This window comes from Solanum lycopersicum, chromosome 2 (assembly GCF_036512215.1).
Source record: "Solanum lycopersicum chromosome 2, SLM_r2.1".
In the NCBI taxonomy this organism is placed as follows: Eukaryota; Viridiplantae; Streptophyta; class Magnoliopsida; order Solanales; family Solanaceae; genus Solanum; species Solanum lycopersicum.
In genome coordinates, this window is record NC_090801.1 from 62,181,972 (window position 1) to 62,195,325 (window position 13,354).

Here is a 13,354-nt window from a genome sequence, read left to right on the forward strand (position 1 = left end):
TGGCATTTCATAACGAAAAAGTGCAGTACAAATTTTATTAATCAGATATATTAAACAGTTAGTAATAAATAGTTTTTGAAAAGTAATTTACATGATCCAACTCACATGGTTATAAAATAGTTGTTTAATGTATATATCAATAATTATTCGATATGATGCTTAATATACATACATGATCATAATCTATAATCATTGTAAATTATACAGTAATCTTAATAAGTGTTATAAAATTAAATGTACATGATACATTTAGCTAATGCACATGATACATGTGAGATACGTTGTTCCTCAACAATTGTTCCTCTGCTTGTTCAGAAACAATTTTTGTTTTGAAAAGATTAAAGGAATCCCGTAGTGTAACATACGAATTACAAAATTTTGTTAACAAAAGAAATATTGACACAAATGTATTTTTCAACACAAAGCATAATAAAGTATTTATAACTAAAAGCGCAACTTAAACTTTATTTTACACAAATTATAATAAGCATATTTTTCAACACCAATAATGATTAATAGCAAATAAAAACAATACTTAAAATGAAAATTGTTTACGTGAAAAATTATTCAACAAAAATATTAATGTCTTAGAAACATTACGATTATTTCACTTCTCTTTTGGAAAGAAAGTACAAGTTATTCTGTTGTGTCCTTCTTGTCCACATTGTCCAAAAGAATTTGTATTCACCGCAATCTTTTTATCTGCATTTTTTTATTCTTTTCCTTGGTCGTCCAGATAATCGTCTATATCTAGGTGGATACAAATTTCAGCTACCACATTCTTCGGAGTTGACCAACATGTCTTATCTGGCATTGACACCATTGGAATCTCATATGTTTTTGCCAACGCATCAGACTTGTAGTAATCCTAGAAGTACGGATGCATATCTTTGACATTTTTGTCTTTTAAAACAGCGATTGCATGTGCACAAGGTATCTCACCTAGTAGAAATCTTTCATAACAACATACTTTTCGTTCAAGACAAATAATGTATCCTCTTTCAGAATCATGAATCGAGAAAATAAATTTAGATGATGGAACAACCTGCTTACGTCAATATATATATATATATATATATATATATATATATATATATATAAAATTGTTTCCAAATAAATCATGTTCAAAGTGCAGAATGATATAATGAATTAGATACATATATACAAAATAATATATCATGATACATACCTTCATTTTTTAACTTTTGAACGCTTTTATAATCAATACCTCCTCAAATCTTCTCCCTAACGTGTCTTTTGTATATGAGGCTATTTATCTATTCTTGCAATGCCAAGAGTCAAATAGAATTCTAATATAGTCAATTGTCGTGCTTCAACAAGACAACCATTGATACATTCCGCAATATTTGAAGTCATCATTCTACCTCTATTTATTGTTGAATGAACTCTTGACCACTTCTCATACCCTGCATCTTCAACGTACCCTTAACCCTGTGATCAACTCAATCAACCTTAGCCATTAATTTATCAAAATCCTCCTTTCTGTATGCCTTAGCAATAAAGTAGCATAAATCACTTAGGGTATTCCTGCTCTTTTTGTAGTTGCCACATACATTCTTCCAAAGATGTCATATGCATGCATAATGAGGTTACATTTTTGGAACATTAATTACACTCTTTATAATACTCTCATTTCTATATGATACTACACACATATCTTTCCGCTCGCCAAATGCATTTTTAAATTGTTCGGAAAACCATGTCCACGAACAATTATTTTCAGTGTCAACAACACCATATGCCAATGGAAATATGCAACCTGATTACAAACACACATTATATCATTTGATACGTACATATACAGACAAATCACAACTACCAAAAATATATACCTGCCCCATCAAGTGTGTGCTTGCTGATACAAATGTCCCTTTGTAAGCTTCGCCCAGATGTGCACCATCGACAACAATTATTGGTCTGCAGTAATCGAATTCCCTAATCAATGGTCTTAAGGCTACGAATAGATACATAAATTATTATTCTTCAACCTTCTGCATTCTTATATAAGAATTTGGATACACGGTATTTAACATGTGTATGTATCTCAATAACTGTCTATATCCTGCAGATGATTTTCCCCTTATCTTTTCTAGTGCACGTTCTTTAGCACGCCATGCTTGCTGGTAAGATATTTCAACCCTATAGAATTCTCTAATAACATCAATTATATCTTTCGGAGTATATATTCATTTATGGTTGATCAATTTGAGAGCAGTCACAGTACTTACAAACCCGACTATTACGTGGACTTTGGTTATTACTTTCTCCCTCGTCGGACACGTTTGTTCACTGTTGAAACTTCTAACTATAAAAACATCAAATTTTTTACTGCAGGAAGCCTTCATAGTCTAACCACATTCATCTGAAAAGCATACAACACATAGTTGTACAAAATTTTTTAACATATTAATAAATATAGCAGTTACATCTTATAATATATACGACAAATAATGTTTAAAATAATCAAATAATGAGGTACACGAATGTATCAACTGTTTTAAAGACCAACACAATAATTCAGTGTATTTTAGTATCAACTTTATGATTGTGTCAGCAGTAGTTTATTAAAGTATCAACATAGTTAATTCAATATATCAACAATTTTCAACAACACTATCTTAACAACACTGTTAACAAAATGTATCAAAAAGTACTCTAAATACCAAAAATCATTTTCAACATCTACGCAAAAAATATAATCACAGTATATTTTAGTTCCTAATGTATCGGTCATTAAAACATAATAATTGTATCACCCTTTATAGATCTAAAAATTTCAAACACTTCCCATACCTTTGTCCATCAATTCTCTTTACTTTGCAATTGAAGTTGTTCTTTATCTTATATTTCGCCTTCACATTTATGAGTGTTGCTTTATCCTTATACATCTGACATGTCTTCACCTCTATACTTTCTGAATCGATTATGTAATTTGTTACTCCAAATTCTGAAATATCATAAGAATCACATATTCTTGATTCAACCATCGCCAGAGCTTGTGTATCCTGTGTTGTGCCTTCTGCACATGTAATTTCTCCACATGTTCCATCGAAGCTATGTACGTTATCTCTAAATTTTTCACTTGTTTCAATGCATAATAGATACATTACAAATCCTGGCTCTTTTTTTTTTCCACAAAATTTAATTTAACACCCATGTCGTTCTTAACCTTTATCGGACACGAGTTACCTTCTATAATATAAGGAATTTCAATGTTTTTCCTTGATACGTTGATATCCAACTCGGCTGCAATTGCAATTTTGAGATTCGAAAATGACATTGAATCCCCAACAACGATTCCATCGCTTTTGTAACTTTCATACTGCACTTCGTTGACCCAAATTTCTGAATGCCTCAGTAAAATTGATACATTCATCATGTTGCAGCCAAAAATAACAGAAATCTAATTCGTCTTTGTCGCTTTTTCACTAGATGTTCATAAACTTTTTTTATTCAATATAGATGATATAATCTTGAAATTTGAAACTTGTAACCTGTGAACAATTACCTATTGAATTGGAGTCTTTATGATCAGTTAGCCGTAAATTAAGCAAATTTAAATAACAAAATTAATTATTACGTTTTTCACTTTTTTTTATCTATACAATTATTTATTTACTGTGTATCAATTACTATGTATCAGTTGATAGCCATGTATCAAAGGACAGCCTTTTTAAGAAATTTTCTATAAAATGTATACTATTAGAGATAGGCTGTAATTATTGTGTTACACTATGAGATTCCTTTAATTTTAACTCTTTTTAAAAAAAATAATAAGTTGGTACTAGACATTTGTTCATTGGGCTGGGTTCACTTTATATGGACCGGCCCAAGTCAAGAATCCAAACATGATCCCTTAGTCCCAACTCCCAACTGAAATCAACGCGAGTCAAACCCAGCCGAGTCCCCAAACTCGGTCCGACAACTCACCCATCTCTTCCCAAGATCTCTTCAATTCTGCTCGGAAATCAATTTCCAGACCTCTTCACCATTATCAGCAACTCCAAATTCGCCGGGCATCGGAATCGGAGCATTCAAAGCAATGGAGGAGTATTCAGAAGAACTCCGAACTCCGCCGGTGGCATTAGTATCTCTTGTAGGATGTCCAGAGCTTCACGCTTCAATCACAACTCACCTTCACTCTGAGCAGCCGCCTATTAATGCTCTCGCATTGCCTGATTTCTCCAAGATCTCGATTTTCGCTAAGCCTTCAAAGGACGCTTCTGTTCCGCCTCCACCTGTCGCCGGAATCCTAAAGAAGGATTGGCTTCTTAAACATCGAACTAGAGTCCCGGCAGTTGTAGCAGCTCTCTTTAACTCCGATCACGTCTCCGGCGATCCAGCTCAGTGGCTTCAGGTCTGCACCGATCTTGAAAATCTCAAGTATGCTTCTTTTGTCCTTTTCCAATTACTTTTCGCAATGCGAGTTAAATTGTTTCCAAAAAAAAAATGTAGTACTTGGATCATTTCCACTGTTCCGTTGCACTATCTGTTAGGGAAAAACCTTTTCCATCTTATCAAACACGGTTATATACTGGTTTTAGACGAATATTCATTAAAAGAGTTGCTTAAGATAGTGTGCTAAATGAACAGAGGTGTATTACGCGGAAGGAACGTAAAATTGGTCGTGGTGGTTGTTGCTCCATCAAATTCTAAAGGTGAGTCTTTTACACATTCCGCTGTCTACGATCCATCTATCTGTTTATAGATTTCTTGCATGATCGGACTACGCTACATTTGGAATATTTTCATGTGGAGGATTTTTAATAGAACAAGAATAGACTTCGACTCTTTTTCGAATATGTGTTCCATCTTAACTTCCAATACCTTTACTGTTCATTCGATTGCTAGGTTAACCTCCTAAGCTACATTTAGAAATAATTGATTAGACTAAGGAAATTCACAGTAAGTTGAAACAAATGAATTAGTTGGGTGCAATTATGTTCATCATATTCAGAGGCACTCAGGCATGTTATTTTCTTTGTTACTGCAAATATATCAAGTAATGGGTTGTAATTTTTCTTTCCCTGCTACTGGTACTTGACACGAGAGATGAATGAAATTTGATAAAGAATGAGTACAATAACTAAACTATATTTGACTCTCCCTTATCTCTATTGGTGGGAGGTCTCTCCTATGTCAACTTTCTCCTATTCAGCTCCCATCTTCTCATAATTTGAGGATTTGACCCACATGTGATGCTTCTTTTAAACAGATGATTTAAGTGAAGACCGTATGATTGCTCTCAGAAAGCGTGCAGAACTGGACTCCAAGTATCTTATCACCTTTGTTCCAAGTGAATCAGAACTTCAACAGTCCCTTATCAGGCATGCACTTTATTTCTCATATTATAGCTAAATTTGAGTTACAGAACCCGGTGGTGTTTGTTATTTGAGATACCTATTGCAGGTTGGGAAACACATTTTCAGAATTAGCCAATTCTTATTACAAGGAGGAAGGAAGAAGAATTAAAGCACGTCTCGAAAGGAAAAATTTCCATTCTGCTGAGCTGAATATTCGATGCTGTTTCAAAGTAAGGGTTCCCTTTGAAGTTCAATATGTGTTGTCCTTGTAGTATGGTTTCCTCATTACCTAATCTTGGTGGTATAATACAGCATTATAATATTATTTCACATTTTATCTTTTATATACTAACCTAGAAACTAGTTATTGTGCCCTTTATTATGTTTTCTCAATTATTCCCTGGAATTTTGCTTATGTAATGATTATGCTCTTCTTAACATTGTGACAGGCTGCTGTATATGCAGAATTTTGCAGAGATTGGGTTGAAGCATTACGGCTGTACGAGGATGCCTATCACGCTGTGCGAGAGGTATATATATAGTAGTGTGCTTGACCTGTAGAATTTCGAGACCACTTCTTGATAGAGTCTTACTGCATTTTAGACAAGGTGAAATACTTTGCATTACCAAGAGATGAGATATAAAGAACTTTTGAGAACAGAGTGTAGCTTCCTTTTGCTCTTCCATTTCTTTGTTTAGGAAGATGATTGTTGTGTAGTCAGTTCCAAATGAATGTAAATGAAAGAGACAAAGTGCTGGAGCTTCCGAGAACCCCTCTATCCCTTAGTCTACATGAGTGTGGTCATTTGAGCGAATTCTAATAATGTTGAAGAGACTCATTGGTGAAACTTTATGGAAAACTTCTTCTGTTTCTTTCTCATCCATGTGTAGGTGTATTTAGTTCATTTAGATGTATTGTCACTCCTGTCCACTTATTATCATTGGATCTGAGCTGTTAGAGTTTCGCTTGCGCATTTCAACAGAACCAAGTTTATTACTTGAGTGTGGTTCCTTTATTTCATTTATGTTTGACTATCTTTAAAATCCAAAGGAACCATCTCATCCAAATAAAAAATCCAAAGAAGCTAACATGATGGGTACATTTCCATCTATGTCGTGGGAATAGCTGACTGCAGTAGATAAATGGTGTCTCCTTTCTCGGGTTTAATTATTGTTGCACAGGTTTTCATTTATTTACTTTCTTAATGTTTCTTCTCTTAGGAATAGTTGCATAAAAGGGTGGATGACTTGTCATTACCAGTTCCAACTTCTTTATGAACAAGATACGTTCATAGTTCCATTAGTAAGAAGTAACTTAGCAGATTGCGTGAGTTTTAGCAGATTAATTGCTTTGAAGCCTTAAACTGTTGCATAAACATATATTGCATTTTATGCATCTTTTGATTCTTATAAATAGAGACCTATAAACGATACAGATGGTTGCAACATCAACTAGATTGCCTCCTATTCAACGGTTGATTGAGATCAAAAGTGTGGCAGAGCAACTGCATTTCAAGATTTGTACATTGTTGATGCATGGTGGAAAACTTGCTGAAGCAATTGCCTGGTTCCGCCAGCACTATGCTTCTTACAGGAAGCTTGTTGGAGCACCAGAAGTTATTTTCCTTCACTGGCAATGGTTAAGCCGGCAATTTCTAGTATTTGCTGAATTACTAGAGACAAGCTCTATCACTGCTCAGCATGTTTCCACTTTGGTTTCAGAAGCTTCTGATAGAGCAACGCAGTGGGAATTTCATTCAGCTTATTACTTCCAGGTTGGATAGTTTTCTTGTCAAGCTATTCATTTATTGTTGTTCGCGTGTTCGATTAGTACACAAATGACTTATAAACTAAGCCTCAATCAAATTAGTTGGAGTCTGCTATATGAATCCTATGTATTCTTTCTGCTCTTTTCAGACCCTTCCGTTAGGAGTTTCTAAAATAGTGTGTCTTCTAAATCTCCCACTTATCCTTGTACTAATGCAAGTCTATCAAAACAAAAAAAATTAATAGAAAACGTAGGATCTAATTTAAGTGTGACCACAAGATTCAATTATAATTATGTGGTATTGTGGAGTATCTGGAACGAAAGGAATAGAAGATGCTTTGATGGAATATTGACTACCTACCAATCTTTAAAAGCTAACTGCCTCATGTTTTTGTATAGTTGGGTTTATTTATCCCCTCTAGATTGCCCTGATTCATTTCTGAACTATGTCCGCTCCCTGATTCTTAATTAAAAATGTAAAGGAGAGCTGACATTTTGCTACTAAGCTTTTGTAACAATTATGCATCTACTTGATGCCTGCTATAAAACTAATTGCTTCATAAAAAAATAAAATAAAAAATTAGGTGGTATTATGTCTATAAATTGTAACTTTCATTATGTTCGATCCTTAGTCAAGTTTAGATTGTTCCATAGAGGTTGTAAGTCTTTCGAGACAGTTACATTGCTTCATCAAGAAATTAGCTGCTTCCATGTAATTTAGGTCTATATATTCTCCTCTTGTCACCTTCATTTATTGTAATGTCACACCTATAGAGCAGTACATATGGAGATACAATTTAGCTATCTTGAAAATTACATTTTCTTTTTTTGAATGTCAACCACCAGTGTAAGTAGAAAAGGTGGATGATAATTGATAGCTAGCCTATAGCTCCTTAAAGTTGAACAATAATTAGGCTCTTAAACTATGTAAGAGACTCCAGAGCTTTGGTTTAGTTGTAAAAGCGCGGCTTGTTATGTGTGCGTTAGGCGTACATCACAGATTTGGATCCTATTATCCACTGTTTTGTGTATCGTTTGCCACTGGCCCTCAGGTATTTCTTTGTTATCAAAATGTAAAAACCACAACTACGTAAGAGCAAAATGGAAATAACCTTTAGCCGCTTTTCTCCATTAAAACAGATACCTTTCTTGGTCGTCATCTTCCCATAGAAGTTCCCATCATTTAGACAGTTGTTGCAAATACTAACAGACCTCAAGTTTTGTTTTTTGTCGTTACCCGTTTAAAAAAAAAACTCAAGTTCTTAACTTTCCTGGAAGAATTTTTTTGGTACTGGATATGGAAGTGGACATTACTAGTTAGCTCCTCCAGACCTCCACATCAAAGGCAAATGACATTTTCATTTGCCTGGAAATTGGAATTTCTATTAGGTATGAGACAGTCGTAATTTGAGAAGCTAGAACCAAGTAATATGGAACTTCTTTTACACCATATCGCACTGCTTTTCCCCATAGCAGATGCAGGTTTCACCAGTTCTCTGTAGAATCATGTCATTGTTGGAAAAAAGCTAACTTAATGTAGTTGAATATTTGCCCAGTATTAATGAAAATAAGTTCCTAGTTTCTTGATTATCTCTCTCTCCCTCACTAAGATGACAATGAATGGGGAGATGAGATCCATCAACTTTAGGCCTCAAGGAGCTGTTTTGGTATTCTTTCTCTAAACAAGCTGCCAGCAACCATGTTCCAATTTTTAATTTTTGCTTAAAGCCCCATCTGTAGCTGAACTGTATATCCTTAAGTACTACTTTACCTGCTTTATCCTTATAGCAAGTCATACGACTCTGTTCATATGCTTGCTTATCTAGCTCTATTTTAAACAGCTAGCAGCTCATTACTTGAAGGAAAAGAGTTCTTCCCTTGAACTTGCGCTATCCATGTCTGAAACTTCTGTTGAGATTGATGGGAATGCCGATTCTGTGATAGCTGCTTCTTATGTTGGTCAGTTTGCAAAACTGCTGGAGATTGGAGATGCATTTATTATGCAATCGTGAGTGTGGTGATTTCCTTCTAGTAAATTAGTTCAGGAATTTCTATTCTTACTTCTCCATACTTTCTCCACATGTATATTTGCAGTCTTAGTGATGAAGATTATTCCCGTTATGCTCTGGCTGAAGGAAAGAGATTGCAGGACTCTTATGAAATTATTGCTCTCCTAAAAAAATCTTTTGAAGCATACAACAATGATAAAGCCTCTCGGATGGCTGCCTACTGCGGTTTCCAAATGGCTAGAGAATATTTCACAGTAGATGAATATAGTAATGCAAAAGAAGTTTTTGAGAATGTTGCTAGTCTTTATCGACAGGAGGGCTGGGTTACTCTATTATGGAATGTCTTGGGTTACCTCAGAGACTGCTCAAAGAAAACTGCTCTCGTGAAAGATTTCATTGAGTACTCTCTTGAAATGGCTGCTCTGCCAGTATCTACTAATGTGGCTGGTCAAAGAGACTGTGGCCCGGCTGGGCCTGCAAGTCTTGCCCAGAGAGAAATAATACACAATGAAGTGTTTTCAGTAATAAGAGGAGAATCAGAAAGTGCATCTACTGAAGAAAACAGTAGCCTGAGAGTAACAGCTGATAATCCCCTTTATCTTGAGATTGATCTTGTCAGTCCCCTCAGAGCAGTTCTTCTTGCTTCAGTTGCTTTTCATGAACAAGTAGTTAAGCCTGGTGCAGAAACAGTGATTACCCTCTCCCTTCTATCTCAACTGCCCCTTAACGTTGAAATTGATCAATTAGAAATCCAATTTAATCAGTCGGAGTGTAACTTTGTCATTGTTAATGCTCAAAGATCCCATTTAGCTGCAATATCCTGTTTGCAGCCTGGTCGTCGAGTGGAGACAGCTCCCACCCTGGAACTTCACACAAACAAATGGCTGCGGCTCACATACAACGTGAAACCTGGTAAGCTGATTATTTAACTTTTACTTGTTGCAACTCCAAGCATGAACTATTTCATGTTTGATTGGAGAACACGTCAAACTGTAAATATTCATCCCCTGGACAGAACTTCCTCCTCCCTAATAATTAACCAAGAAATCATCTATGATGCCTATTTCTCGTTCCCAGACCTCAAAAACAACTTCCATACAACACTCTGATAAGACCATCAAATCTTTTACTCTGAGCCTTTCTTACCTAATGGACCACGTCCCAATTTATCAAATGAAACTTGTGTCTCGTCATTTGAATTCCATAAGAAGTGAGAAGTTCGTCTGAAGTCCTTCTAACTGTTCTGTTGAACTTGCCAGTGTGCGCATGATAGATGTGTAAAATGTCCAGATTGGATCTTGTTTCTTGACTATGCGCCTCCCTCATCAGGTTGATTTTTCTTGGGTTTTCTATCTTCTTCCATTTGATTATTAGAGACCACACTGTTCAGGCTTTCCAAATTCCACCTCATCCCATTGAGTCCTGATTCCAGCTTCTGCCCACACTGAAACACTTAATCCACTGCCACTGTAGTTGTTTATCCAGAAGCTGATCTTTCCATTGTCAATATAAACTAGAAAAGAGAGAGGAAATCTCATTGTCTAACTCCTTTTTGAGGTGAGAAAAATCCAGTGGGACCACCATTGATCAAAACTGAGTATTTCACTGAGGAGAATACTGAATTAAAGCATTTTACATAATAATACTCTGCTATCCACCCTAATTTTTAATTAAAATATGCTTTTTTACTGCATCTTAAAGTGGCATAACATTTGAATGATGCAGAGCAAAGCGGAAAGCTGGAATGCATATATGTAACTGCAAGATGGGGTCAACATTTTACTATCTGTTGCCGAGCTGAAAGTCCGGCCTCCATGAGTGATTTACCCCTATGGAAATTTGAAGACATAATGCAAACTATACCAATGAAGGATCCTGGTCTGGCTTTCTCTGGTCAGAAGGCTGTCCAAGTTGAAGAACCAGACCCACAAGTGGATCTAAAGTTAGATTCGTCCGGCCCTGCATTGGTCGGAGAGAGTTTTATTGTTCCTGTTATTATCACCTCAAAGGGTCATAGTGTTCACTCTGGTGAATTGAAAATCAACCTTGTTGATACAAGAGGTGGTGGCTTGCTTAGTCCAAGGGAGGCAGAATCTTTTTCATCAGATAATCTTCATGTAGAACTTGTTGGAATATCTGGACGAGAATGTGAAGATCTAGCTAATTCAGAGAACATTCAAAAAATCCAGCCCTCTTTTGGATTGATTTCGGTCCCATTTTTGGATGAGGGAGAGTCGTGGTCATGCAAATTAGAAATTAGATGGAACCGTCCTAAGCCTATCATGCTTTATGTGTCACTGGGTTACTTTCCTCAAAGTCCTGAACTTAGCTCACAGAGAGCTCATGTGCACAAAAGCTTGCAAATTGAAGGTAAGACTGCTGTTGTGATGAGCCATCACTTTATGTTGCCGTTTCGGAGGGAACCACTGCTGCTGTCAAAGACTAAACCAGCTTCCAATTCTGACCAAATACCATCTCTGCCTTTGAATGAAACAAGTATGCTAGTTGTTAGTGCTAAGAACTGCACTGAGGTGCCTTTGCGCTTGTTGTCCATGTCCGTGGAGGCAGTTGATGCTAGCACCTGTGATGTGAAAACTAAGAGTAAGAACCCAGAAGAACATGTGTTGCTTGTGGCAGGAGAAGAGTTTAAACAGGTTTTTGCTGTCACTCCCGAGGTTAATCTTCCTAAGCTAAACATGGGTATTGTGTGTTTGAGATGGAGAAGGGATCATGGAGATGGAGAAAGATTGACTTCCTGTAGCACAACATCTGCAGTTCTAACGAAACATAGTCTGCCCGATGTAAATGTGGAGCAACCTCCACTGATCGTGAGTCTAGATTGTCCCCCTCATGCTATTCTTGGAAATCCATTTACATACTCCATCAAAATTACTAACAGAACACAGTTTCTTCAGGAGGTCGAATACTCTTTAGCGGATTCACAGAGTTTTGTTTTATCAGGGCCTCATAATGATACGACTTTTATTTTGCCAAAGTCTGAGCACATACTTAGTTATAAGCTTGTACCACTTGCCTCAGGTTTTCAGCAGCTTCCTAAAATTACATTGACCTCAGTACGATACTCAGCTGGCTTTCAACCTTCAGTTGCAGCTTCTACAGTGTTTGTATTCCCATCTGAGCCTCATTTCGGGTTGAAGGATATTGGAGAGATGAGAGTGGAATCTGTTGCAGCCGAATAGGTTTCTAAAAAAGTTGTTCAAGTTTAAGTTTGAGGCTGATTAGTCGAAGAGGCTTAATGATAAGAAAGCATGCTTCTGGATTATTTGAAGCCACTATAAGAGGAATGCACTCACCTGTGGATTTGACACTGTTTTGAACTTGGATCCGGGGACACAATGTATGAGTTCAAGATGCTGGCATGACATTTTGACTGGATGCTTGCCACGGGGAGTCTTTGGTGGAGACACAGATTTTTGTAAGCAGTACATTAATGTGCTCTCTTCCGTTTGATTATATGTACAATCATGTAATTTTGTTGCTGACCTTTTAAGGAGGGCACACTAACTTTGCTGCTCATAAAATTATTTTTCAAATACTACAGAGAATGTGTTCTAAGCATTTACAATATACGAAACCAGCTACGAAGAGCGTAATCCGTTCTTTGTGGTGGCACTGGTTATTTGGCTCTGGTGATGCAAATATTCTAAAACTTTATGGTTACTGGCTCTGATAAAAAAAAAGAATATCCAGTCTCATCTCTTGAGAAAGTTTTTTTTACCTTTAACATAGACTAGGAGGCAAAAGGAACAATAGTTCATAGTCATATTGTACTCTCCGTCATAATATCCACTATCCTTTATACCTGTGTTAAAAAACGGAGATTACTTATCAGTGAAATTTGGAAGGGTGAAATGTACGAGATAATATGATAACTGTCAAAGAAAACAACCTAAGAATAGGAGCATCTCTACATGTTGAATAAATTCTTTTGCCTGTCAGAAATAGAGTGAAGTTATCTTACAAATGAAAGAATATGATGTATTGTCATCCGTAGAGAAATAGAAACCTATAGTGTCAAACAACCCTATAGTTTTAGGCATTATACATATATACATGCCCTTTAACTTGGCTTCATTTTATATTTATATCTTCGAATTTTGGGTGTGTACAAATAGACACTTAAACTTGTATAAAGTTGAACAAGTAGACACATTAATTTTATGTGACACAAATACACATAGGACACTACGTATGATGCAAATTATCATGTAGGATGTCACATAGAACGTGCG

At 36.1% G+C, this 13,354-nt stretch overlaps 1 protein-coding gene across 2 annotated transcripts; it reads left to right on the forward strand.

Moving 5' to 3' along the window:
- The first annotated feature begins 3,842 nt into the window (after positions 1-3,842).
- LOC101267189 (uncharacterized) lies at positions 3,843-12,667 on the forward strand. Of its 2 annotated transcripts, none has more exons than XM_004232543.5 (9): positions 3,843-4,404; positions 4,615-4,679; positions 5,237-5,348; positions 5,431-5,554; positions 5,774-5,854; positions 6,761-7,099; positions 8,934-9,100; positions 9,187-10,013; positions 10,827-12,667. In XM_004232543.5, exons 1-9 carry the CDS (start codon positions 4,064-4,066, stop codon positions 12,299-12,301), a joined length of 3,531 nt encoding a protein of 1,176 aa, XP_004232591.1. In that variant the 5' UTR covers positions 3,843-4,063; the 3' UTR covers positions 12,302-12,667. The 2 variants fall into 2 exon arrangements, with proteins under 2 accessions (XP_004232591.1, XP_010316494.1); XM_010318192.4 differs by having other exon boundaries at positions 3,900-4,378.
- Positions 12,668-13,354: the final 687 nt, after the last annotated feature.

Bases quoted from the DNA above. Each gene is read 5' to 3' on its own strand.
- LOC101267189 (XM_004232543.5), top strand. From the start codon at position 4,064: ATGGAGGAGTATTCAGAAGAACTCCGAACTCCGCCGGTGGCATTAGTA. The intron at 5,349-5,430 runs GCATGCACTTTA...TACCTATTGCAG, and splicing joins CTTCAACAGTCCCTTATCAG to GTTGGGAAACACATTTTCAG. The intron at 10,014-10,826 runs GTAAGCTGATTA...TGAATGATGCAG, and splicing joins CACATACAACGTGAAACCTG to AGCAAAGCGGAAAGCTGGAA.